Raw genomic sequence first — 25,432 nt, 5'->3', positions numbered from 1 at the left:
TAGACAAGCATGGGCTACGGTTTTGGCCAGCAGTGTTTTGTGAGTTTTCAACGATAGCAAAATCTTTTCCTTGGACAATCTGGCCACCGGTGTTGTTCCAGGTTATCAAATGGATGATGAGACAGTTCGGACACCGGCACTGTTCCGGGTTGGCGGTTTGCTGTTTGTCAAATATGTTTTACAAGAATTGGTGGACAGTTTCGACACCGGCATTGTTCCGGGTTGGCGGTTGGCGGGTTATCAAAGACTGTTCTTGTTAGGGGATCTGTTTATTTGTTGTTTTGATCAAAAAAGTGTCCACGTGTTTTATAAATGGTCACATTCTAGGATAGTTGAAACTTCACTTAAGTTGGCCATAATGTTTGAATTCTTGTTCATTGCATCCTAATATTTCGATGACCTTGTTTTGAGGGACGATATGGCCAAGTCTGTTTGTTTTCGTTGCACAGCAACCTAAATAATTTAATTAAGCAACTCGGAACTGTTACCATCATCATTCCTCAAAGTTTTTCCAATCAGAGAAGATGGTGAAGACACGAAACGAGTCGTCCGTATTTCTCGTCGGTACGATGGAACCTGATTCCTTGGTCCGGCAGACCAAGCTACCGACTATCAGGGAAGTAATGAAGAGGTTATTAATTTTGCTGAGCGGATTAAATTCGATAATTTGTGCGGTCAATCAAACGGCCACTGAATTGATGCAAGTGTGGAAAAAAACTACAATTAAGCACCAACTGAAACAGAACATGGAGCGAACTGTCCGCAAGCTTTATTTCGAACTCAAAAAGGCTCAAAAGGAAAAGAAAAATAACTCAAAAAGAAAGCAGGTGTGGAACTCAAAAATTGACGATCTTTTGGACATTTCACAAAGAAAAATTGAGATTTCTGACCCGGAAGCAGCGCAATTCCTAGAGGATCAAAGAACGAAACGGTTGTTCTCATTATCTGCATTGAACAAACCAGTGATTGTAGTTGAACCTGAACATCTAGAAGAAGACAAAAATGAAGAATCTGCAGGTACTTTTGCGCTATTTTTGCTAAATATTTTTTTATATCAGTTTAACTTTTTTAAAGATGCTGAAAGCGATTACGAACCTCCATCAAAGAAAAAACCAAAACATCAAACTACAGATAGTGAAGAGACTAATTTGCAAATTATCACAAATGATGTAGTAGAAGCATTGGATCGAGCCAAAATTTCAGACAGACAAGCCTTTAAGGTCATGATGCCGGTGTTGAAGGCAGTCGGTCAAGATGCGTCCAGTGTGGCTATATCACGAAGCACAATTAGCCGGAAGCGTAAACAAGCTCGTCAGGAAATCGCGAAAAAAATCAAAGAGGAGTTCGTTTCACGTGATCCAATGATTGTTCACTTTGATGGGAAGATGTTGGACAAACCGAACGGCTCCGGGAAAGAAGAGCGACTGCCAACATTAGTATCTTTTGACGGCAACGAGAAACTACTGGGAGCGCCAGCTCTCAAAAAAGGCACAGGTAATTGTAAAAGGTTACTTTCTGATTCTTTTTTTTCATATCATTCATGTAAATATCAGGCGAAGAAGCATCGAAAACAGTGTATGGTTTGCTGCGTAAATGGAATTGCGAAAAACACATTCAAGGGTTGTGTTTCGATACAACAAGTGTCAACACTGGACGATCAAATGGTAATTCTATCTTATTTAATTTTTTTTAAGTTAAATAACCATCCACAACGGTTAGGTGCATGCGCTAATCTCGAAAAAATGTTAGGGCGAGAGCTGATTTGGCTCGCATGTCGGCACCATGTGTTGGAGTTGCTGCTCTCAAAGGCATTCTGCATATGTTTTGGACCCACTACCTCGCCGGAAACTAACCTTTTCAAAGTGTTCAGGGAAAAATGGTCATTATTCAAGAAAAAATCTCCAAAACCGCTCCGAATCAAAAAACAACTCGAAACATTCCGTGATTCCACGTTGAAAACACTCCAGGCTGTTCGTGAATGGCCTAGGAACGACTACCGCGAATTATTTGATTTGACTTTGTTTGTCCTGGGCAGCAAACCGGAAACCTTCTCTTGGAAAGCACCGGGAGCCGTCCACCACGCACGTTGGATGAGTAAGCTTATCTACGCTACGAAAATATTTCTTCTTCGAGGAGAAGGAAAACTGATTGATTTATCCAAAGAAGATGAGAAAAAACTGGAGCGGTTTGTACAGTTTGGTACCCTTCTGTATACGCAAGCGTGGGCAGAGGCTCCGTTGGCAACGGAGGCTGCATTGAACGATTTGATGCTGTGGACAAAACTTAAATCCTACCGTAAAACTGATTCCGAGCTAAGCGACGCCGTATGTACAGTTTTAAGTCGTCACTTGTGGTATTTATCTGAAGATCTCGTAGGAATGGCACTCTTCTCTGCAAAGGTAATGCAAATTTTATTTTTTTTCTACTTGTTATTAATATTCCGTATATGCTAGCTATCTGATCTTGAAAAAGAAGACATCGTTAGGGCCATAAAAGAAAACCCCGAAAGCGAAGAAAGATCCGTTACCGGCTGCAAAAGTACCTTGAACACCATAAACCCTACTTTGGCAGACTTTGCAACACAGCGATCCCTGAAATTTTTTGGCAAGATGAAGATTGAAGCGTCATTTTTGGAGTATCCGGCAGCGACATGGCCTCAAAATGAGCAGTACCGAGAAGGCGAGAAGCGTGTCAAACTATTGAAGATAGTCAACGATTTGGCCGAGCGAGGTGTAAAATTATGCGAGGAGTATTGCAAAATTCTGACGAAAAACGACGAAGAAAGGGAATTTATATTGCAAGTAGTAGAAAAAAACCGCAAGGCCATAGGGACAGATTGTACCAAAAAGCAACTTCAGCAAACTTTGAAGAGTTAAAGATCTCAGACATTTGTTGTTTTGTTATTTAATGCTGTGTTGCGTTTGAGATGATTTTGAGCCTAAAATTTAGTTTTTGCTGTTATTGTTAAGTCCATGATAAACTAGTTTAAGAACGAACACGTGTGGAACATCGTTCGATTGCGTCTCGGACTCTTAAGCAGCACGTGAACGACGTAACGATGACTTCCCAGAAGACGACCGCTCACTCCGGATCGGTAAGAGTTAGTTCCACTATAGCTGCCAAAGTGTATATCCATCACATTACCCGCAGATATCACAGCTCTCTGAGCCGGACCGACCATTAGCGCTCTGTAGAGGTGGACCAGGTGAAGAGCACGAGGCCATACAGAAAAAATCAGCACGTCGCAAATCCCGACAACATCCAACACGCAACCGAGCTCGGGGGAAAATCGCGAGGAATCCCTCTCGAATCGTGCAAGAAATGTCACCATGCACGGACAGGCGAGAAATACCGCACGATGCTTGAGAGGGAATTCCCCAAGAAATATTTCACGCCGTAAAACTTAATCTGCACCACACACACATCCACACCTTTTCATTTGTATTGGTGATTTTCTCCTTTCGTGTATGTGTTAGTGTACAAAGCTTGTTTATGTGTATTAGTGACATTCGCTGAAAAAAAATTCTTCCAAAAAATAAAAAATGGCCGAATTTCAGAAACAAAAACTTCATTTATTCACATTATCACAATATTATTCTTTTCACTCGTAATTCACTTAACACACGTATTTTAATTTGACCTGCTGCAATCGCGGCTTCCGCGACCGGGACCGGGACCGGAAAAAACTTGGAGCAGCCATCTCCAGCCGGATCTCATCTAACCAGCGTACGGTATAGAGCAAAATCCACGTCTTGGCCATCCTGCGCCAAACTTTGGTCAGGCTCCCGATTCTTAATTCGTGGTCATCCTGCAGTCGCGACAAGGGCGATGGAGCTGAAATGAAACAGAAGAAAAATTAGTCAGCTTTTCTGGAAAATAGCACAAACCACAACACCACAATCTTAATGCAATCTTCATCTTGCTAACTTACCTAAACTACTCCAACTGCCTCGGTCCAGGTTGATAAAACGCCGGAATTACGGTTCGATTTGGTTCCGGCCGGTCCGGCCAGACACGAAAAAAAAACACAGCCGTTCAAATGGCAGGCTTGCGCGAACTGTCACTTTCATTCCACCGTGCAAGGTTAATCAACCACAGCAGGTATGGCCAATTTTTTTCCAAAAGAAGATTTCAAATTTAAAGTTATTTAAATTTAAATTTTATATTTAAATGCTTTCCTTTGCTGCAGATTGGTTTTGATAAAATTAATTTTAATATTTAATTTGTTCGAATCGAGAACACCACAAAAAACATGTTCGTTCTTTTCTGAATTAACTTTCTACAATTTTTGTGGCAAAAAAATCTATCATTCCTCTTATTCACCAAATGTTTGGCAATGAGCCAAAAGAAAATTACTGTTCTCTCTGATGAAGGAAATTATTGCAATTGTATTAAATTCTTCAATTCAAAGTAGGTAATTAAAATGTTACTGTTGGGAAGACGTCGTTAAACAAAAAAATTTAAGCCGGAGGGTGAAAAATATTGGTGTCAAAGAGTCAAAATGTCAAAATGTCAAAATGTCAAAATGTCAAAATGTCAAAATGTCAAAATGTCAAAATGTCAAAATGTCAAAATATCAAAATGTCAAAATGTCAAAATGTCAAAATGTCAAAATGTCAAAATGTTAAAATGTCAAAATGTCAAAATGTCAAAATGTCAAAATGTCAAAATGTCAAAATGTCAAAATGTCAAAATGTCAAAATGTCAAAATGTACTAATGTCAAAATGTCAAAATGTCAAAATGTCAAAATGTCAAAATGTCAAAATGTCAAAATGTCAAAATGTCAAAATGTCAAAATGTCAAAATGTCAAAATGTCAAAATGTCAAAATGTCAAAATGTCAAAATGTCAAAATGTCAAAATGTCAAAATGTCAAAATGTCAAAATGTCAAAATGTACTAATGTCAAAATGTACTAATGTCAAAATGTCAAAATGTCAAAATGTCAAAATGTCAAAATGTCAAAATGTCAAAATGTCAAAATGTCAAAATGTCAAAATGTCAAAATGTCAAAATGTCAAAATGTCAAAATGTCAAAATGTCAAAATGTCAAAATGTCAAAATGTCAAAATGTCAAAATGTCAAAATGTCAAAATGTCAAAATGTCAAAATGTCAAAATGTCAAAATGTCAAAATGTCAAAATGTCAAAATGTCAAAATGTCAAAATATCAAAATGTCAAAATGTCAAAATGTCAAAATGTCAAAATGTCAAAATGTCAAAATGTCAAAATGTCAAAATGTCAAAATGTCAAAATGTCAAAATGTCAAAATGTCAAAATGTCAAATTGTTAAATTGTCAAATTGTCAAATTGTCAAATTGTCAAATTGTCAAATTGTCAAATTGTCAAATTGTCAAATTGTCAAATTGTCAAATTGTCAAATTGTCAAATTGTCAAATTGTCAAATTGTCAAATTGTCAAATTGTCAAATTGTCAAATTGTCAAATTGTCAAATTGTCAAATTGTCAAATTGTCAAATTGTCAAATTGTCAAATTGTCAAATTGTCAAATTGTCAAATTGTCAAATTGTCAAATTGTCAAATTGTCAAATTGTCAAATTGTCAAATTGTCAAATTGTCAAATTGTCAAATTGTCAAATTGTCAAATTGTCAAATTGTCAAATTGTCAAATTGTCAAATTGTCAAATTGTCAAATTGTCAAATTGTCAAATTGTCAAATTGTCAAATTGTCAAATTGTCAAATTGTCAAATTGTCAAATTGTCAAATTGTCAAATTGTCAAATTGTCAAATTGTCAAATAGTCAAATAGTCAAATTGACAAAATGTCAAATTTACAAATTTTAAATTTGGCAGCAATCATTTATAAATTTAAAAAAAAAATTAAACAATAAATCAATCAGAAGTAAATTCTTCAGTGTTTCCATTTGTTTGAGTCATGTCAGCCTTGCACCACACTGCTAAGTGAATTTGTGCTGATCGGTGATACAAATTAAGCACGAATACTTGTGCACAGCACTGACGTGTGAGATACAACTGCCCTTCGAGTGTTTACGTTCTTGGTCAATGAATTTGAAACATTTCGACATTTTCCTGTGATAGTATGCGTGAATTTTCGAGACCGTTCAATTCGGGAGGGATTTCCACGCGATTTCAGCTCTGTCCCACTCAACTCAAATTGGGAGGGCCAACCTCACGGATTTCTCGTTTGCGTGAACGAGTACTTCGGGAAGGTCAAAGCGGAGAACAACGAGAACCTCGCCCTGTATGAAGCGCCAAGAACGACGTTTCTAAACACCGCCAGCTGGATCGGACGCACGACGTAGGTGAAGGTATTTAGGAAAAGCTGGCAGACAATAATTAAGACCCTGTCTCAGGTGAGCAAGAGCGTTCAGACGCACACGGAGACACACCGGCTATGCACCCTAGGACGACTCCGATCTAGATCGGACGCGCGAGAGTGGAGACGGCAGGAGAGACGAATTGCACGCCAGAAATCAACCGTAAGCGAGTCAGCAGCAAATGACGCCTATCGCTGACCAAGTTTTCCTCATTCTCAAAAGTTAAAGGTCACCACCGCAAACACGGGTACAAGTGAAGCACGGCCCACTATCAAGGTCAAGCAGACATGGAAACAAGATGTATGTTCGCTGAACCACGCGGAGTCTCACCGATACCAATAAATTGCCCAACTCAGACAACAAGAGCGGTACTCGAAGCACACGGATAACTACAGGAGTAACTGAAGCTAGAAAAAACGCCCCATGGACCGAACGGGTTAAGATCAAACTAAGTTCGAGTGAGAACATTGAGAGCTAACTACATCTGTTTCCGTAGGTTTGGTGTTCCTGTCCCTGAGCGCGAGGACGGATCAATCGTGCACAGGTTGAGCTGGTGAGATTGGCTGGTGGATTCGACTAGAGCGCTTCATTCGCTCCAAGCATCTGGTAGAGCAGGGCCATGCGCGCTGATGGAGTGCTCGAAAATCGGGCGCATCACGTGGACGCAGAGCGGAGTGCGTGCCAACACCGTACGCGCAACAATATCCTACGCGTCGGGCGGACGCAAAGCTTCGTGCGCGGCAACACCGTACATCAGAGACATGCGAGGTTGAAGTAGAAGTTTTGAATCTATTTTCAACCTTATCAACAGCTGTTAAAATGAGTAATTGCGTTGATTGTTTTAATTATTTGTTATAAAAAACTGAAATACACAAACAATCGAAACAGTGTTGTTTACTTTAGGTTCTGTCCCGAAATGCAATTCCCAATCTGAAACTAACCCCTGATTAATTCGACTCCCAAACTATATCCTTCAATCCCGACCAATTTCGTAAGCGTGACCAGCCCCTCCCCGTCCTCCCATCTTTTCAAACATCTTAACTGATCGACAGACAACTGTGTCGATCCCCTAACAAGAACAGTCTTTGATAACCCGCCAACCGCCAACCCGGAACAATGCCGGTGTCGAAACTGTCCACCAATTCTTGTAAAACATATTTGACAAACAGCAAACCGCCAACCCGGAACAGTGCCGGTGTCCGAACTGTCTCATCATCCATTTGATAACCTGGAACAACACCGGTGGCCAGATTGTCCAAGGAAAAGATTTTGCTATCGTTGAAAACTCACAAAACACTGCTGGCCAAAACCGTAGCCCATGCTTGTCTATAAATAAATGTTCTAAAAATAACTTTGTAAATATGACTAGAAAAAGTCAAAGCACCATCGATTAAAAACCAAAGATATCTTGAACTTACGCCAGCTAGCCCGTTTCACCCCACACAGTAAAGCCCCTTCAAAAGCCACCATCTAAAAGTATCTGTATCTTTAAAGGGTCACTTCCTAGCATGTTGGTATGTTCTACAAAGTTGTTCCCCAGTTCAAAACCTATCTCCTACTATAAGAATCAAGTCATTTCATCGATTTATAAAAAAAAAAATTCCTAATACAATGTAAAAAAAGATAGTTTCCCATGGAAAATAAAACAAAATCCCATATAAATTTCAAATTAAAAGGGAGCGTTCTTTTATTACGTAACGCAAAATTTGGGATTTTTGACCCCCCTCCCCCCCCTTTGTAACAAATCGTAACAGATGAGCCATCCCCCCTACCCCCCCTGTAACGCGTAACGCAAGGTCTTTTAGCAAATTTTTATGAGTGCTTATATGAAAATTTTGCGTTACGTAACAGAAATTTTCATCACTCCCCCCCCCCTCCCTCAATTTTCGTAACATTTCGTAACAGACACCGACACCCCCTCCCCCCCCTAACTGCGTTACGTAATAAAAGAACGCTCCCTAAACTGAAGCTCCTAGACCTTACCAAATGGGCTCAAATTTTCAGGAGTGCTTCTGGGGACATAAAAGAACAAAATTCCGGTTGATGCAAGACAAAATAACAACTTTTGTCTTTTTCATAGAAACGTGAACCACGCTAATGCTCAGCCATTGCCCTCCCCTCCCATGCACGTGTTCTTGGGTCTGATGAACTCTTTGTACACCGCCGTTTCTGCGGAGAATCCCGAAAGTGCTCCAATTGGGCAAATGCAACGCGAGGTGGCACGACCAAATTGGTTTCGCGAGACGACACCGGAAAAACGATCAATTTTGAAGAACAATTGTGAGAAATATTATGTCGTGTTGGAAGCTCTTGATGAATGCTGAAATGGAAAATTACGGAGAAATTTTGAAGAGTTCGCATGGCGGAGACGTTTTGCTGTCCTGGAATTGTAAGTGCAGCAATTACCGAAGTTTCAAGTGTTTTTATTACTGTAGACCGATGACTCCTACTACTGGGAATGTCGGAACCGAACAAACACTAAAAAAGAACGGGCAAGTTTTTAGGCCAGGCTCACAACCAGGTTGCGAGACAACCGACATCCGACATGTTGTAAAATGAGGAGACGTATGTGCTCGGGCGAGAGAAGTCCCTGTCAAATCAACTAGGTAAAGCCGGAGACGTTTGCTAATCTGCATAGATGGCGAGTTGATCTCATCATCAAATTGCAGTACTAACGGGTTTTAATGTCGCACCCTTGATATGACATCGCTTTGCTGCAATATTTTGTTAAGATGTAGCGATTTGAGATTAATTTTCAAGAAAAAAATGTTTCTTGTTTATTTTGAAACTTTATTTTAAGCAGAATTAACTTAACACCAACGAAGTTGGAATTATTCAAATAAGAAAGTACATTTTGGTACAATTCCACCCCTCACACATTGTAATCATCCTCCACAAAGCAGCTCACTTCCTGCTCCAGCTCCGATCCTCGGGTGCTCCCACCATCAGTGTCTCCACGCTCCTCCTCCATAAAGTACTCATAATTGGCATAGTACGGCTCATCCGGCCCAAACAGTTCCAACCCTCCTCCGTCCTGCATCGACCCCGACGTGTCGACAACGCTGTTGTTGCTGCTGCCGGCACCCCGTGACTGGTTGTGCTGCTCGGCTGCCATCTTGAACAGCACGCGCTGCAGCCGGGCCGGATCACAACGCAGGGCGATCCCCAGCCCAACGGAATTGGCCGTACCAAGATCCAGGGTGCCGGTGGAGCGGTGTTGGATACTAACGTTCCGCCGGGACACTTTGGGCTTCGGGACGGCGACTTGGTCGGTTTGGGCGGCCATTTCGCGAACCCGGGTGCTGTGGTACTTTTGGATTGCCACGTCCCGGGTTGCGATCCGGGTGGTTTGCGCGGAGGAGTCCTCGCGCTGCGGGTTGTCCGTGTTGGTTGAGGTTGAAGTTCGGGGGCGTTTGGGTTGACCGTTTGGGGAGGATTGCGTTGCTACGTTTTGGGAGGAGCGCTTCTGGGAGATTGGGGACAGCTGGACGGAAGCGTTGCAAAGGGTAACCTTTGGTTGGTTGCACTGAACGCCGGCTTCCTGCTGGTTGACAGAGGTCTGACAGGAGACTTCCTTCGAAATAGCCGGCTGGTTCACCGGGGGATGTTCCGAACAACGGAACATCTCAGTTGCCTGCTGAGAAGAACTGTTCTGCAACTTGAGCTGCTCGCACGCTTTCCGGGACTGCTCGAGAACCTGCTCCAGTATAGCGTCCCGCTTCTTCAAGTCCTGTTCGTGGCTTTCGTACTGCCGTAGCAGATCCTGCTGTCCGGAGAAGAGACTCCCGGACAGGTTACCGGCCGGGCTTTCCTCGGTATCTGATTGCGGGATCTCAAGCAGAACCGAGCTCGACCAGTCGGCGCTGTCCACCGGAAGTTGCTGCTGCTGCTGGACCTGGTTGCGCTGAGATTTGCGCTTCGGCAGTGCATTTTGCGATCCGTTCGATCGGCGACCACGACCACGACGACCACTACTGGATTCACCAGATTGCGAGGATTCGACCACATCTTCTTGAGCTGTGGGAATTTTTTTTAGAATTCAGGAAATCCAAAAATTCTCGAAAATACTCACAGAAAATCATCGTTTCCCACTGAACACGTGACACGTCACGCAACGCCAAACAAATTAAAAAAGGAGACAGTTGGCAACGATTGCTTTGATGACGTTTGAAAGAATGAAGCACGTGGCGCGTCGTTTTCGCCGCCATGTGTCGCTGCCAAAAGTAAACAATAGAAAGTAAATTTTCTAGTTTTCTCTCGAGAAACATCCCCCCTCGCCGCAATGAGTCACGCCCTGGCCGGAATAACCCCCCTTCTGGCCACCGACGGTGGCACCGCCTCGCCCTACAAGACCAAAGCCGACCGGAAGCAGTTTGACGACCAGGAAATGTCCTGCCCGATCGCACCGGACGAGGCCACCGGCGAGCGGGTCAAGCTGCGCCGCCGGGTGGGCGTCTTCACGGGCAAGAATCGGCGCGAGTACACCGGCTGGAAGAAGCGCCTGGTGGCGCACCTGGTGCTGCTGAAGCTGGACCAGGTGCTGAAGCGCACGCCACCGGAAGTGCGGGGACTGGGCGGGAAGGACGGTGCGTACCAGGAGCGTTGCGAGCAGGACTGCGAGGTGATTGACGAAATTTGCACCACGATTGAGGGGGCGCCGCTGGACCAGGTGGCCGGGTGTACGTACGCGAAGGAGCTGATGGACACGCTGGATGGGATTTATCTTTAGGGGATAGGAGCCTGTAGGACTGAATTGTAAAGGAAAAGTGACGTACTTTTGAAGAAAGTGAAAAATCGTTTTATTTTGGAAGATTTTTAATAAAGAATTCATTTGATTTGAGATAAAACCTTTTTTTTCAATCAAATATCGTCATCTTGGGTAATTGGGACACATGGGGCGAATTGGGACAGCGGATTTAGCCATATTGTACAATACAGAGTGGATTCGTTAATACGAATGCTCGCTATTTCAAACGAATTTAAAAGGACTCGAATATCGAAACTGACAACAAACTATTGATTGAATTTTGATCCCTTTCGTTCGTGGTTTTGACAGCTGTCAGTCGTCCAAATTAACAAATTCAGATTCGCTAATTTGAATGCAGTTCCATTCGAATTAACGAATCCGCTCTTTATTTTAATATTTTTGCCTTCCTCACCTCACTGAAGCAAGGCTGTAAATTCACTCGCAAATGAAATTCCTAATTTGACCTCCTAGACCCACCTTCACGTAACATATCGACTCAGAATCAAATTCTGAACAAATGTCTGTATGTGTGGTAAGATGTTGATAAAAAAAAATTGCACTGGATTATCTCGGCACTGGTTCTTCCGATTTTGTCCGTTTTGGCCTCATTCGATCCACCTTGGGGTCCCATAAGTCGCTATTGAAAATTGTAAAGTTTCAGTATAGTAGGTACTTCAAAAGTTATGCTAAAAAAACGAAAGTTTTGGTAGCGTCCAGCAAGGATTGTCATCGAGAGGATTTTAACAACAAATAAATTCAAACTTTTACAGATTTCTTGTGTTTTTATTTACAAAAAAACTTGTCATACTTTGTTACAATTAGTTTGCGTCTTCAAACACTAAAGAGCATTTTCTTCTGTTTGTTCATTAGATGCAATGAATCGTTCTTATTTAAAACATTTTTATTTCGTTCTTACTTCTCTACGGTGTAAAGACAAAATAAAATATAAATATTGATCAATGATAGAATCTGTCAATAAATTTTCATTGCAATAACTTATTAGCTATCGTTTTGTTGAATCGTTTAAAAGTTTTTTTTGTTGTTCTCTTGTTTACCAAGTGATGGATTTAACCTATTTTATAGCTAGATTTTCTTCTGTTTTTCAAATATGACACTTAAGTTTCCACGATTTTGTTCAAATGCAATTTTGTAACGGCGTTTTGTGTTGCGTGGTATTTTTTCTCCATACAATACTGCCTGGAAAGAGTCAACAAATTGTTTTCTTTTTGTTGCTTTACGAGTTCATTTCTACACAGAATTATGCAAAGTAGGCTAGAAAATTTTAAACTTATGTTTAAATTTCTTCCGACTGCTAACTCACAACACGTTTTTTTCGTCTTCTTCTTTGTTTTCATCGTGACAATTATCAACTAAGCGACTGATTTCACTTTACACGCAACTTTAGTGGTATTGGTTTCGCTAGTCACTAAATGGTCACGAGAATTTTTTCGAAGGTAGAGAGAGAAATAATAAATAAAAGTTCTATTTCAATACTATTTGTTTTGCATCATATTTACTGTGAGTTTTTTTTGTTTGCTTTTCTTAATTACAGTATAAACCGCTCATCTTTAATTCGTCCATGGAAAAAGGAATCATTTTCTGCTTAAATGCTCGGGAAGGACTTAAGTGTACACGCTGCGCGTCAAATGTGGTTTAAAATTAAGGTTTTTGACTAATTTGGTTGGTTTTTGTTCTTAACTTGACAGCGTCTCACCTTTAGCATTGAAAATTTTGATTTTCTTTGACACTTCAATGTTTGCAGTGCTGAAGGTAAGGCTTCAAATTGACACCTGTTAATGTTAAATTGACCAAAAATAGCTGCATGCTAAATTTTAGTGTTTTTTATGGTGTTTTCGAATCCAATTATTTACAAAACTCAAAAGATTGCTCGCGCAGCGCGTTTTCTTACCATTATTGTAATTTGACTAATTTCTCCTTTATTATCATTATTGTTTACAGTTTCATCCATTCTTTGCACGTGTCATTGGCATTGATTTTTACTTCTTTTTCATCTTTTCTTTATAATTTGCATTAGGGGAAAATTTCAAATCTTGTCTCCCATGGTAACTGCCTACTCTTGTTAAGTGGCATATGTACATCACTTCGTTTTTTTTTGTATCAAACTGCCAACCCGTAGTAGGCCGCGAGTTTCGATTCAGCCCGCCTCCTTCTTAATAATAATTATTGTTATTATTATCGTTATCATTACTTTTGACGATGACGCGCTTGCTACGTTGTTTTTTGCATTTTTTTTTCGAAAGAAGAAGGGGTGGGGACGCTACAATCTCTCTAAGCAGGAAGAGGAAAGAAAATCCTTGCGTTTCCACGTGGTTGTTTTCTTTTTTTTCTTTTCCTACATTTGGCAGCCTTGTTTTACGATTTCGTGATGTAGTGATTTTTTTTGTAAATTATCCAATCTGGCGTGTGATGCTTTTTTGCTCTTGCTTTAATGAGTATATCGACTATGGAAGGTAACTTTAGGGGAAATTCTAACGAGCGAGTGTTGTCGCTTATAGCTGCCGTAGGGTCTCCGCAAGATGGCGACCGTACTCGTCCTCGTTGGCGAACTCTCGATGGCTGTTGAAGAAACATAAAGGGACATTCATTAAATTTTCTGATTTATTTTCAAAATAAGTGTTTTTTTCAAGTCAACTGTCAGTTTGTCCAATGTTTATTTTGTTTGTGCTATAAAATCTGACGCCATTATGGCAAATGAATGACAGTTGGTGTAACCACATCAGTGTCCAGTAGCCTGTCCCATTTTGAGGTCATGTCGAGGAATTTCAGGTGCTCACTTCTTAAATGATAGATTATGATGTTAGGAACAATGTTTTCTTAGACAAGAAAAAATAATAAAATACTTTCTCGCACCCCCTAGTCGATTTACTAAAAAAAGTCACTTTTTCGAACAAATTTTCTAAAATCGCTTGGAATCAATACAAAAACTGCTTCGATCAGGTGTGTATTATCTTCAAACGATAGGTTTTTGTCCATAGATTAAGATGCACTATCAATATTGGACCAAAATTTAAGTTTTTGGACTCTCCCAGGCGGATTTGTGTCGAAAAAATCGCATTTTTTCGAAACTTTTTTCAGAAATGTTCATTTAATTTAGGGTAGCCTATTTTTCCCAGTAAAACCAATGCATGCAGCTTGTAGGAAATTTCATGGCGAACATTTTTCCTTCTGAGAAAATCCAATTTCGACACTCCAGAGCCGAGATATTTGTGTTTTAGTGAGGAAAAAAGAGGCAATTTTCAAAATTTCTCAAAATTCAGAAGCAAGGCCTACTAATTACACGATGTAGCAAGCATATGTCTCAAAGGTCAGGGTATGCTTTATTATAGTAATTTTGGCCGCTGAATCCGAATCTGAAATCAAATTTCGTGTAAACAGTGATGTTTTGGAGCTACACCCTTTTGGAATGTTATTTGCGTGTTTAAGAGGCAGTTTTTGTAAATATTGCTCGGTTTGTTCTAGAGGTCGTATCGAGGTGCTCCGATTTGGATGAAACTTTCAGCGTTTGTTTGTCTATACATGAGATGAACTCATGCCAAATATGAGCCTCTACGACAAAGGGAAGTGGGGTAAAACGGGCATTGAAGTTCGAGGTCAAAAAAACATAAAAAATCTTAAAATTGCTCGCATTTTAGTAAAACTTCATCAATTCCAACTCTCTTTGATGCATTCGAAAGGTCTTTTGAAGCACTTCAAAATGAATGAGCCATAGACATCCAGGATTGGTTTAACATTTTCTCATAGCTTTTGCAAATTACTGTTAGAAATGGTTTTTTTTAAACCTCAATATCTTTTTGCAACAGTCAGCAACACCCATACTCTTTTAGTTCAAAAGTTAGGGAATTTCATGGACTATAAGCCTACGGTAATAACTTTTTGGCCAATCGCAGTTTTCCTCATAGTTTTTCGATTTTTCTAGAACAAACATTTTACAACGTTAGTTATTGTCCCATAGCGGCTGTTTTTAGTCTAACTTTTGTCATATTCGAAATCCTCGGAAAATTCAAACTTCAATCCCCGTTTTTACCCCACTTCCCTTTGTCGTAGAGGCTCATATTTGGCATGAGTTCATCTCATGTATAGACAAACAAACGCTGAAAGTTTCATCCAAATCGGAGCACCTCGATAAGACCTCTAGAACAAACCGAGCAATATTTACAAAAACTGCCTCTTAAACACGCAAATAACATTCCAAAAGGGTGTAGCTCCAAAACATCACTGTTTACACGAAATTTGATTTCAGATTCGGATTCAGCGGCCAAAATTACTATAAAAAGCATACCCTGACCTTTGAGACATATGCTTGCTACATCGTGTAATTAGTAGGCCTTGCTTCTGAATTTTGAGAAATTTTGAAAATTGCCACTTTTTTCCTCACTAAAACTCAAATATCTCGGCTCTGGAGTGTCGAAATTGGATTTTCTCAGAAGGAAAAATGTTCGCCATGAAATTTCCTACAAGCTGCATGTATTGGTTTTACTGGGAAAAATAGGCTACCCTAAATTAAATGAACATTTCTGAAAAAAGTTTCGAAAAAATGCGATTTTTTCGACACAAATCCGCCTGGGAGAGTCCAAAAACTTAAATTTTGGTCCAATATTGATAGTGCATCTTAATCTATGGACAAAAACCTATCGTTTGAAGATAACACACACCTGATCGAAGCAGTTTTTGTATTGATTCCAAGCGATTTTAGAAAATTTGTTCAAAAAAGTGACTTTTTTTAGTAAATCGACTAGGGGGTGCGAGAAAGTATTTTATTATTTTTTCTTGTCTAAGAAAACATTGTTCCTAACATCATAATCTATCATTTAAGAAGTGAGCACCTGAAATTCCTCGACATGACCTCAAAATGGGACAGGCTAGGTCCAGTCAAACTTTCCAATTAATTTCATTTCCCAACTATACTGCATAATGCCAGGTTGGGCTACCCCCGACAGTAACCAATTATGGCAGCACGCCAAATTCTGACACCCATGAGGACCTAGTTAACTCGTGACATCAATCACGTGTCACCGCACGCTTTGTGCGGGATGCCATCGTTTCCCTTTGCCCTTCGAGTTTGCTCTGGTGGTGATCGAAATTGCATAAGAGAGTGTGGACTCAATTTCTTGTTTTTTTTTCGTCCAGGACAAAGCAGATCCTTCACCACAAATCACTTTCAACTCTAGAGGCCATCATTGGGGACGGTGATGTATACCATGAAAGGGTGAAAATCACAGATAAGTGGAGGTGATTTTGGAAAGTTTTTGAGAAAATGAACAATTTGCAAGAGTTTTTGTTCAAAAATGTAACGATAACGGAAGTACTTCCAGAATGTCGGAATGTCCCATTTTTTTATATTTAAATATGTGAATTGATTCATAATCCCACAAGTCCCGCTGTCTAAGTCTTCGCGTCGTTCTCTATTTTTTGGCCCCCTTACCTCCGGACGTCCCGCTTCCGCCGCCGGTCCTGGGACACCGCCTCGATGCACAGCACCACGAACCGATTATCACAGGAATACCGCTCCTGATCTAGTAATTTATTGCCGAGCAGACTGCTGGCCGTGCCGACCTTGTCCGGCGCGCTCGAGTGCCAGGCGTCGCAGTACGTGTCCATCGTGCGCTCGCCCAGCGTGCTGGAACCGTGCCACACCAGCTTCTGGGGCCTGGAAAGAGAGAGAGGAAGGAAAGTGATGGAATCTATGTCGTTTGAGGAAGCGGAAAAAAAATCTTGCTGGTCCGGATGGAGTGACAAACTCTTCCGGGGAAGTTTATTCAACGGGGCCATCATGGTGTCTCGCCTTTGGAGTTTATTTAGGGAAAGCGTCGCAAGTTTGTGAAGTTAAATATTAAATCTGTTTGAAACATGCAATTTCTGGAATTGCCCCTCGAAACCATTATGGCGGCGGCCATTATGGCAAAATGACAGCACGACGCAATAATGTAGCACGCTTCTGCTCTTCCAAAGTAAAAGGATCCCCATCCATTTGTTCATCAAAGCCTCCCCCAAAATTCATTCCCATTACCGACGGAGGGGATGATCATCAAATCAACTGTCAGGATAAATCACTCTCGTGAACGAATCTCATCTCGGCTGCCATATCATTCGCGTATTCGCTTTCTGACGAAAACCCCTTGAGTGATTCTTACGTGCGCGAGTGCAAACCGGAGGAGTGTCGGAGAAGATCCGCTGCTGCCGGAAATAGCGTACCGTCCCGTGATGAGAAAATGTGAATGACAATATAATTCCTTCTAACGCCCATTTCGATTCAATTTATGTTTATGCAATTTTAGAATTAACTTTGTTTTAATTTTTTTTTTTTAGGCAAAATCTTAAAGAATATCTTAAGATTTTTTTTCTTTGTTTCACTTTTACAATCACTTTTTTGAATTGTTTTAAGGGATTAATAAATGACTTAAAGTCAATGTTTGAACCCATTTTATAACTACAACCAGCATAAAAAAACAAGAAATTTAGAATCAAAATGTTATGTTATGGTTCAACTTGCTTCATGAGACTATGTAATTTTGTTTGGAAAATTTCAATTTTTTGCTGTCACTTTTTTTAATGAGTGAGCAAAGAGTTTTGTTATTCCCCCCCCCCTAAAGTATCCATGTGGTTTATGGATGGTCCCTATGTTCTAGGTCTTTTTTTGTGTTTAATTAATTTGTGTTTATTTAGTTCTAGTTCTGAATCTGAATACAGTCCAGACTCGTTCATCCGAAGGCCTCGGAAAAATTTCACTTCGAATAATCGAATCACGAAAAAAAATCAAGGTCCCATATAAACCTTCGGATAATCGAAACTTCGTACAATCGAGGCTTCGGATAATCGAGTCTGGACTGCATCAAGAATTAAGAATTAAATTGTATTTTTATTTTTCAAAGAGTTTTGTTTTAATTCAGTTGACTTTTTTAGAACATACATCTCAGACTCGATTATCCAAAGGCCTCCCAAAAATTTCTTTGATGGCGATGGTGGTCAAAATGGCGGATGTTAAATACTGAAAAAAAATGCATTTTGTTATTTATAAGGCAATCAACTATTCGAATTTGACTAAAATGTGGCTGCAGAACTCGAATTTGATGTTAAAAATAAGAAAATAAAAAAAATAAAAATAAAAAAAATATCGTCATGTTTCGATTATTTCCGAAGTCCCATAATCACACTTCGGATAATGGAGGATTCGCATAATCGAACCTTCGGATAATTGAGTCTAAAATTGTATTTGATTCACGAATGAATGGAGAAAATAATTCTCAATTTTTAAAATATTTTGTGCTTATTGGATGACTTGTTTTGTGTAAGTTACGTTTTCTTCTCTTTGATATTTTTTGGATAATGCTTTGTGCATGGTTTTGTCAAAAAATCTATTTTGCATTCTTTTCATCCATTTTAAAAACTTGACTTGATTTAAACATTTAAATTTTAAAATATTTTATAAAAAAGCAGACAATTTCACAACAGTTTAATTTTTAAGCATTGAAAATTGAAACAATAGTCGCCATAATATCAAGTGCAAAATGAGGGCTGATTAGACGACACTGAGAAAAATCCACATTACATAATTTTAAGAGGCTTCTTCTCAGTTACCAATTGTCTGATTAACAAAGGAATTTTGTGTCAGCCTTTTGAAAATATTTTTTTGTTGTCTTTTTTCTTTCACTTAATATTTTTTAATTTTTTATTTAAAAAAAATAATATTTATAAATAACTTCCCAGAACGTGCTTATAAAATGAAAACGTAGCATTTTATAAAAAAAAGTACTGTCCATACATGTGAATACATGTGAATTCCATATTGCATCTAAAAATGTTACTGACCAAAATTCTGACGCTAAAGTTGCATTTTTTAGTCCCCTAAAGCAAGAACGGACAAACAACTGGAGACCTCTGGACTGTGAGTGACCCTACCTAAGTGATAAAAAGTGAAATTAAACTGAACCGGTTTTCTGTAATCAATTTTTTCTGCGACTATCCTTACAACGAACTTCCTAAAACTTTGCCGGAAACATTAAATCGATCAGAAAGTTCTTGACCAAGATACAGGTTTTCGAATATTCAACTTCTCATTTTGTAAGACCAGTCTGCAAATTTGTATGGTAAAAATAATGATGCAAAATGGCATCTTTTGAAATAAGAAGAGCATGGACAATAGTGTGACAAGAAAACATGAAAACTTTGAAAAATCGTAAGAGATACCTCCTGGTTCGATTCTTAAGGTAAAAAAAATAATTTGTGATTTTTCAGCCAAATCGGTTAAGGTATAAGGGTCGCTTTTTATCGTTGAAGTTTATATGGGAAAAAACCGCAAACATGTATGGGGAAAATCAAAAATTTCAAAATTCCATCAATAGTTGGTGTTAAATGTGTCGTGTCATTGTCAAGTGTAAGATGCTTGAGTAACATTTTATGACAAACAACTCTGTCGAAGACCGCAAAACGATCCGAGTTAACCCTGACGAGTAATTAGCGATTAGACAATAAGACGTTTTTCACCAACCTTAACGATCTATAGCAACCCTCAAACCTTAACCGATTTTGATCATAATTTTCACAGTTACTTATTTTTGCCTAAAGAATCGAATCAGGGGATATCCTTGAGGTAATTTTTTTATTGTTACCCTAATGGACATCAAAATAAAAAAAGCAAAATCCAAATTTTTGGAAAAAAACGAAATTCTAGAATTTTTTTGTTTGGCCGTTGCAAATATTTTTAAAAGTTTATGTCGCCCCCTTCAAAATCGGTTCGAAAAATCAGGCGGCAAAAAAATATTTTTTCAAAAAACTTCAAAATTTTAATGGAAATAGAAGTCTCCCCAACTGAAAACAATTAGAAATGCATTTTCCTGCGTTTAAAATTATATTTAGCATGTCTGGGATCGTTGAAAAATATTTTCAATTTTTGTGGAATTCCAAGCAACCACAAAAAGTTTTTTTTCGGCGAAAAAAAATCTCTTCAATTTTTGGATATTTTGAAAACTATTGATTGCAAAACAACTGGGCAGGTATAAAATTCACTTTAAAACACTTTTTTCATTCAAATGTTGAGACCAGAGGCTTGTTATTTCAATTTTTATGTCCCCCCCCCCCCTCGACCCCGACCAGAGTCGAGGGACATAAACTTCAAAAAAATATTTGCAACGGCCTTATTAAAAAAAACAGTATTCGTAACTTGACTGCATTATTTTACTAAAATTCTCTATAATTTAGGTCAAATTATGTTAACTGGATTACAGACTGAAAAGTCTTAAAAATATGGAAAACACAAATAGGTCATTCTCTGCCAACTCACACGAAGTCGGAAGAAGTTGTCCCGACCTCTCTTGTATTTATTTGAAAATTTGCTCTAAGCCAGCGATTCTCAACCTTCTTCTAGGCTGGTACCCCCTGCCATGTAAATCAAGTACCCCCGTTGAGAGTCGCTGCTCTAAGGAGTCTAAGGAGTGATTTGGATCCCTGATCACGAAAAATTAAATCATATTTTAAATTAAAAGAGACAAATTTAAGGGTACACAGCAACCAAGGAAGTTGTTGCCTTCTTATTCCAAAATTGTTGAACTTACGGACCCAATCCTGAAAAAAAAAATGATTATAAAAATTTACAAATTTTGTCGCAAATCTTTATGCAAATAGTAGCTTAGGGGATGAATAAAAAATTGGTTTCCTTAGTTTTGAAGATACTAAAATGTCTGTAACAATAATCTGGGTACAAATGCTCTGGTTAATGTGCACCGTTAACTTAATTTTTAACCCCTATTAATGCCAACAAATCAGATTATCCCTTAAAGCAAATAAAAAGAAAAGCCCCATTTAACGGTTTCCCCAAATATCTTCGCTTTTGTGGCGGAAGTACTCTGACAGATGTGCCACCACCGACTGCTGTGCTGCTTGCCAGTTCGCTTGTCCCTTGTGCCGCCTCCGGATGCTGACAGCTTTGGCGCTGAATGACGGCTGACGGTGGCGAGCACTGGCGGCGTCAAGCCGCAGATATCTGTCAGTCAGATAACGTGCCACAATTATGCCATGCGACATGCTCGCACAGAAGATTCGATTAATAGAACTGAGATTGTGGTTTTGGTATGGCAATTTCAGTAGCATTGAGGGAAATTCTATGAATTTTCAACTTGAGATGGTGAAATTCAATAAGAATCAATTTTGCATAACAAAATGATTTTTCTACGAATTCATATCCAATCAAATTCCACTATTCAAATTTATCTCAATAGAATGACACTTGAAATCCTCTTTTGAACCCATAGCGATTGACGGATAAGTCCAGGTACAAGCTCGAATTTCGTCCAGGTTGCGTGAAAAGCTGTCATCATCCCGGATACACGCACGTTGACATTTTTGTCCTTTTCAGTCCTTCCTGATAAATCGAATGACTGAAGCCTCGATTCAATCATTTGTCAATTTCGATATGGATGGCATACCCCGCATGGGTTGATGGGTTTGACATGTGCGTACTACCTATATTTTGAAAAAGGTGATATTTTTTCCCACCCCCCTTGAGGGTTCATGATTGGACTTTATTGGGGGAGTGCGATTAGGAGGGGAAAGATTTGAGCAAAATTTGATTTGACGTGAGCTGTGGCGGCAAATTGATAACGGCTTTTTGCATTATGTCAGCGTGTGACAAGCCGATGCCGGTTGATTCCCGGAAGTGACCCTCGTTTGGGCGGAAGTGATTTCTTGGGAAAATAAATATTTCAGGATTGGGAAAACTGATGCCTAAAAGTTAATGGAAGGACTTACAAAAGTTTACAATAAATGTATCAGTAAAAAGTAACAAAAAACAAAAAACAAAAAACAAAAAACAAAAAACAAAAAACAAAAAACAAAAAACAAAAAACAAAAAACAAAAAAACAAAAAACAAAAAACAAAAAACAAAAAACAAAAAACAAAAAACAAAAAACAAAAAACAAAAAACAAAAAACAAAAAACAAAAAACAAAAAACAAAAAACAAAAAACAAAAAACAAAAAACAAAAAACAAAAAACAAAAAACAAAAAACAAAAAACAAAAAACAAAAAACAAAAAACAAAAAACAAAAAACAAAAAACAAAAAACAAAAAACAAAAAACAAAAAACAAAAAACAAAAAACAAAAAACAAAAACAAAAAACAAAAAACAAAAAACAAAAAACAAAAAACAAAAAACAAAAAACAAAAAACAAAAAACAAAAAACAAAAAACAAAAAACAAAAAACAAAAAACAAAAAACAAAAAACAAAAAACAAAAAACAAAAAACAAAAAACAAAAAACAAAAAACAAAAAAAAACAAAAACAAAAAACAAAAAACAAAAAACAAAAAACAAAAAACAAAAAACAAAAAACAAAAAACAAAAAACAAAAAACAAAAAACAAAAAACAAAAAACAAAAACAAAAAACAAAAAACAAAAAACAAAAAACAAAAAACAAAAAACAAAAAACAAAAAACAAAAAACAAAAAACAAAAAACAAAAAACAAAAAACAAAAAACAAAAAACAAAAAACAAAAACAAAAAACAAAAACAAAAAACAAAAAACAAAAAACAAAAAACAAAAAACAAAAAACAAAAAACAGAAAAACAAAAAACAAAAAACAAAAAACAAAAAACAAAAAACAAAAAACAAAAAACAAAAAACAAAAAACAAAAAACAAAAAACAAAAAACAAAAAACAAAAAACAAAAAACAAAAAACAAAAAACAAAAAACAAAAAACAAAAAACAAAAAACAAAAAACAAAAAACAAAAAACAAAAAACAAAAAACAAAAAACAAAAAACAAAAAACAAAAAACAAAAAACAAAAACAAAAAACAAAAAACAAAAAACAAAAAACAAAAAACAAAAAACAAAAAACAAAAAACAAAAAACAAAAAACAAAAAACAAAAACAAAAAACAAAAAACAAAAAACAAAAAACAAAAAACAAAAAACAAAAAACAAAAAACAAAAAACAAAAAACAAAAAACAAAAAACAAAAACAAAAAACAAAAAACAAAAAACAAAAAACAAAAAACAAAAAACAAAAAACAAAAAACAAAAAACAAAAAACAAAAAACAAAAAACAAAAAACAAAAAACAAAAAACAAAAAACAAAAAACAAAAAACAAAAAACAAAAAAACAAAAAACAAAAAACAAAAAACAAAAAACAAAAAACAAAAAACAAAAAACAAAAAACAAAAAACAAAAAACAAAAAACAAAAAACAAAAAACAAAAAACAAATATAATCGAATCACGAACAAAAAAAAATGTTTTCGTATTTTTTTTTTCATTTTCTTGTTTTTATCATAAAATTTGAGTTCTACAACCTAGTTTAAGTCAAATTTGAGTTGTTGGTTGCCTATTTAAAAATAAAATGCATTTTTTTAATATTGCATCACCATTTTGGCCGCCATCTTGCATTGAAAAATTCTAAATCATTTTAGCGTAGTTTAGGGGTCATACCTAAGCTCGACAATCAAAAATTAGACAACGAAAAAATTTTTTTTTCGTGATGCGATTATCCGAAGTTTTGATTATCCGAAGTGAAATTTTTCCGAGGCCTTCGGATAATCGAATATGGACTGAAATAAACATCGAAAATTTTTCAAAAATTCAGGACATTTTTAAATTAACCCAAACATGCTAAAATCATTCTAAATGCAGGGGAATATATTTTGAACTGATTTCAGCTAATTACATTTCAATTTCCATTGAAATTTTGAAGTTTTTTGAAAAAAATATTTTTTTTGCCCTCTGATTTTTCGGGCCAACTTTGAGGGGGGGAGACAAAAACTTTAAATAAAATTTGTACCAGCCTACTGAGAGTAATAATAACAATTTCAAAATGAGAGATTCTTGAAAAATTTCCATTAGATTCCAAATTTGCTAATATTTTGCTTGGAAGGTCCAATTTAGGTACAAGGCTCAATTAATTGATATTTCTTCTTAGGTTTATAATGATAACACGCAAACATGTTATATATTCACTAATGAAAACGCATCACATTCGCAAACATTACTTGACACAAGTACACACAAAACATAACAAGATCCATGAAACGACGCCCCAGGACTCAAACAAACATCAACGCCACCGGTTGCTTTATCCCTTTTCCGTACATCTCCTTACACACGTTCACACACTTTATTATTTCCTTTGCCATTCTGTTGAGGCGAAATGAGAAACATGACGAGTGTGTTGAGCCCCACACACGTGAAAGCTCCAAACGAGGGCTTGTAACCGTTCTGATCGAAGAGGAGTGGGTGGAGTGTGTTGCTTTACACCCCTTTTCATCTCCCCCCTAACTCTTCCCATTCACCAAATTCCAAATTGTAACGAGCGAACATGTTTACATAGATGATGGAAAGGCAAACAATAAATATTAAATTTAAAATATATATGTTTCTCCTTCGAGTTTTCTCGCTGCTTTTCTTCTTTTCAGTGTTGAGAAACTTTTTTTTTCTTCTTCTTTCGTGGCTCCTTTGTGAACAGCCAACGGGCGTTACAGAGTTGGCCTGACGCGCGATGGAAAACCATTTTCCTTAAGGGGGGTGGTTTAAGGGGAGGGCGAAAGGTTGGCAGATCCTTTTTATGCACTTTTTTTTATCATTTTTTCCGCGCCCTGAAGGCGACGATACACATAACATAGCCACGAGCTATGGATGTGGTCTCCTCCTTTTTTTCACTGCTTTCTCACTGTATTTTTATCCCTCGAAACCGGGAAAAGCTTTTCGTTAAACGTGTCTAAATGGATTGACGAATAACGTTTTTTTTGCATCATTTTCCCTCAAACCAGTAAGTGGTTTTTGAATGTGTTTGAAATATGTTGATGCTGCTGCCGTTTGATGAAAGATGTAGATTTTGACGATGGTGTGAGCAAATTTAATTCAATTCGTGTCAATTTGGGTACTCTCGAAATGTGTTTTAATATTTGAAACATTTTAATGGTTTTGTCTGCGACGTGCTTTTTACTTTTTATGTGGTTAGGAGTGAATCATAAATACTTGCTGTTAGGCTGTTTTGCAGAAAAATTGTGTGTTTTAGCGATCCGTATTAATTTCTGTCCTTATAAGATTCTATTGACGCCTAACAAAAGTCTGAAAAACCCTCCAAAGTCAATCTGACGCTCGCCAAATAATCCCCGCCATTATTCACAAACATTGGGCCCAATAAATCTCCTTTTGGCAAAGGCGAGAGAAAAAGAAACCCCCAACACCACTAATAAATCAGATTCACATCTTCGTTCACTAGCGTGTATACGCATTCGGACCATGTTGTCAGTTAGCGCCAACAGCAGGTCCCAACATCAGCTGGGAAACGGCAAGACGGCAGTCCATACCGGCCGAAACGAAAAAAATGGCTTACATTTGCCAAACGACATAATCATCAACCACCATAACTGTCAGTTGG

General features: G+C 37.8%; 3 protein-coding genes and 1 long non-coding RNA gene across 21 annotated transcripts in view; 1 reads left to right on the top strand and 3 right to left on the bottom strand.

The window, feature by feature from the left end:
• Positions 1-492: 492 nt before the first annotated feature.
• Positions 493-3,408, top strand: LOC120414217 (uncharacterized). 4 transcript variants are annotated; one of them, XM_039575324.2, is made up of 5 exons: positions 493-1,017; positions 1,075-1,494; positions 1,554-1,664; positions 1,720-2,399; positions 2,454-3,408. In XM_039575324.2, the coding sequence occupies exons 1-5, from the start codon at positions 525-527 to the stop codon at positions 2,874-2,876; spliced, it is 2,127 nt and encodes a 708-aa protein (XP_039431258.1). In that variant the 5' UTR covers positions 493-524; the 3' UTR covers positions 2,877-3,408. The 4 variants fall into 4 exon arrangements, with proteins under 4 accessions (XP_039431258.1, XP_052566437.1, XP_052566436.1 ...); XM_052710477.1 differs by having other exon boundaries at positions 493-1,494; positions 2,454-3,094; positions 3,151-3,408; XM_052710476.1 differs by having other exon boundaries at positions 493-1,494.
• Positions 3,409-3,551: 143 nt separating this feature from the next.
• LOC120414218 (uncharacterized) lies at positions 3,552-4,674 on the bottom strand. The gene is made up of 2 exons (XR_005605059.2): positions 3,932-4,674; positions 3,552-3,834 (listed from the first exon to the last, which is right to left on the bottom strand). It is a non-coding gene; the product is annotated as an uncharacterized LOC120414218 (long non-coding RNA).
• Positions 4,675-9,069: 4,395 nt separating this feature from the next.
• On the bottom strand, positions 9,070-10,505 carry LOC120414201 (uncharacterized). Of its 2 annotated transcripts, none has more exons than XM_039575285.2 (2): positions 10,370-10,505; positions 9,070-10,314 (listed from the first exon to the last, which is right to left on the bottom strand). In XM_039575285.2, exons 1-2 carry the CDS (start codon positions 10,503-10,505, stop codon positions 9,170-9,172), a joined length of 1,281 nt encoding a protein of 426 aa, XP_039431219.1. In that variant the 3' UTR covers positions 9,070-9,169. The 2 variants fall into 2 exon arrangements, with proteins under 2 accessions (XP_039431219.1, XP_039431220.2); XM_039575286.2 differs by having other exon boundaries at positions 9,070-10,305; positions 10,370-10,464.
• A 2,076-nt stretch (positions 10,506-12,581) lies between these two features.
• Positions 12,582-25,432, bottom strand: part of LOC120414208 (collagen alpha-1(XVIII) chain) — a 622,129-nt gene continuing 609,278 nt past the window's right edge. For all 14 annotated transcript variants that reach the window (XM_052710469.1, XM_052710470.1, XM_052710472.1 and 11 more), the window contains 2 exons: positions 16,488-16,712; positions 12,582-13,621 (listed from right to left, as the gene is read on the bottom strand). In XM_052710469.1, coding sequence (XP_052566429.1) covers positions 13,555-13,621; positions 16,488-16,712 — 292 coding nt within the window. In that variant the 3' untranslated portion in view covers positions 12,582-13,554. The remainder of the gene's footprint in view (positions 13,622-16,487; positions 16,713-25,432) is intronic.

Source organism: Culex pipiens, chromosome 3, assembly GCF_016801865.2.
Source record: "Culex pipiens pallens isolate TS chromosome 3, TS_CPP_V2, whole genome shotgun sequence".
NCBI lineage: Eukaryota > Metazoa > Arthropoda > Insecta > Diptera > Culicidae > Culex > Culex pipiens.
Note: the sequence above shows the minus strand (reverse complement) of the source record. Positions and strands in the feature narration are given on the sequence as shown.

Coding starts and splice junctions, on each gene's coding strand:
- LOC120414217 (XM_052710477.1), top strand. CDS start 525: ATGGTGAAGACACGAAACGAGTCGTCCGTATTTCTCGTCGGTACGATG. Junction 1,495..1,553: donor AGCTCTCAAAAAAGGCACAG/GTAATTGTAAAA, acceptor TGTAAATATCAG/GCGAAGAAGCATCGAAAACA. Junction 2,400..2,453: donor TGGCACTCTTCTCTGCAAAG/GTAATGCAAATT, acceptor CGTATATGCTAG/CTATCTGATCTTGAAAAAGA.
- LOC120414201 (XM_039575285.2), bottom strand. CDS start 10,505: ATGGCGGCGAAAACGACGCGCCACGTGCTTCATTCTTTCAAACGTCAT. Junction 10,315..10,369: donor GTGGGAAACGATGATTTTCT/GTGAGTATTTTC, acceptor AAATTCCCACAG/CTCAAGAAGATGTGGTCGAA.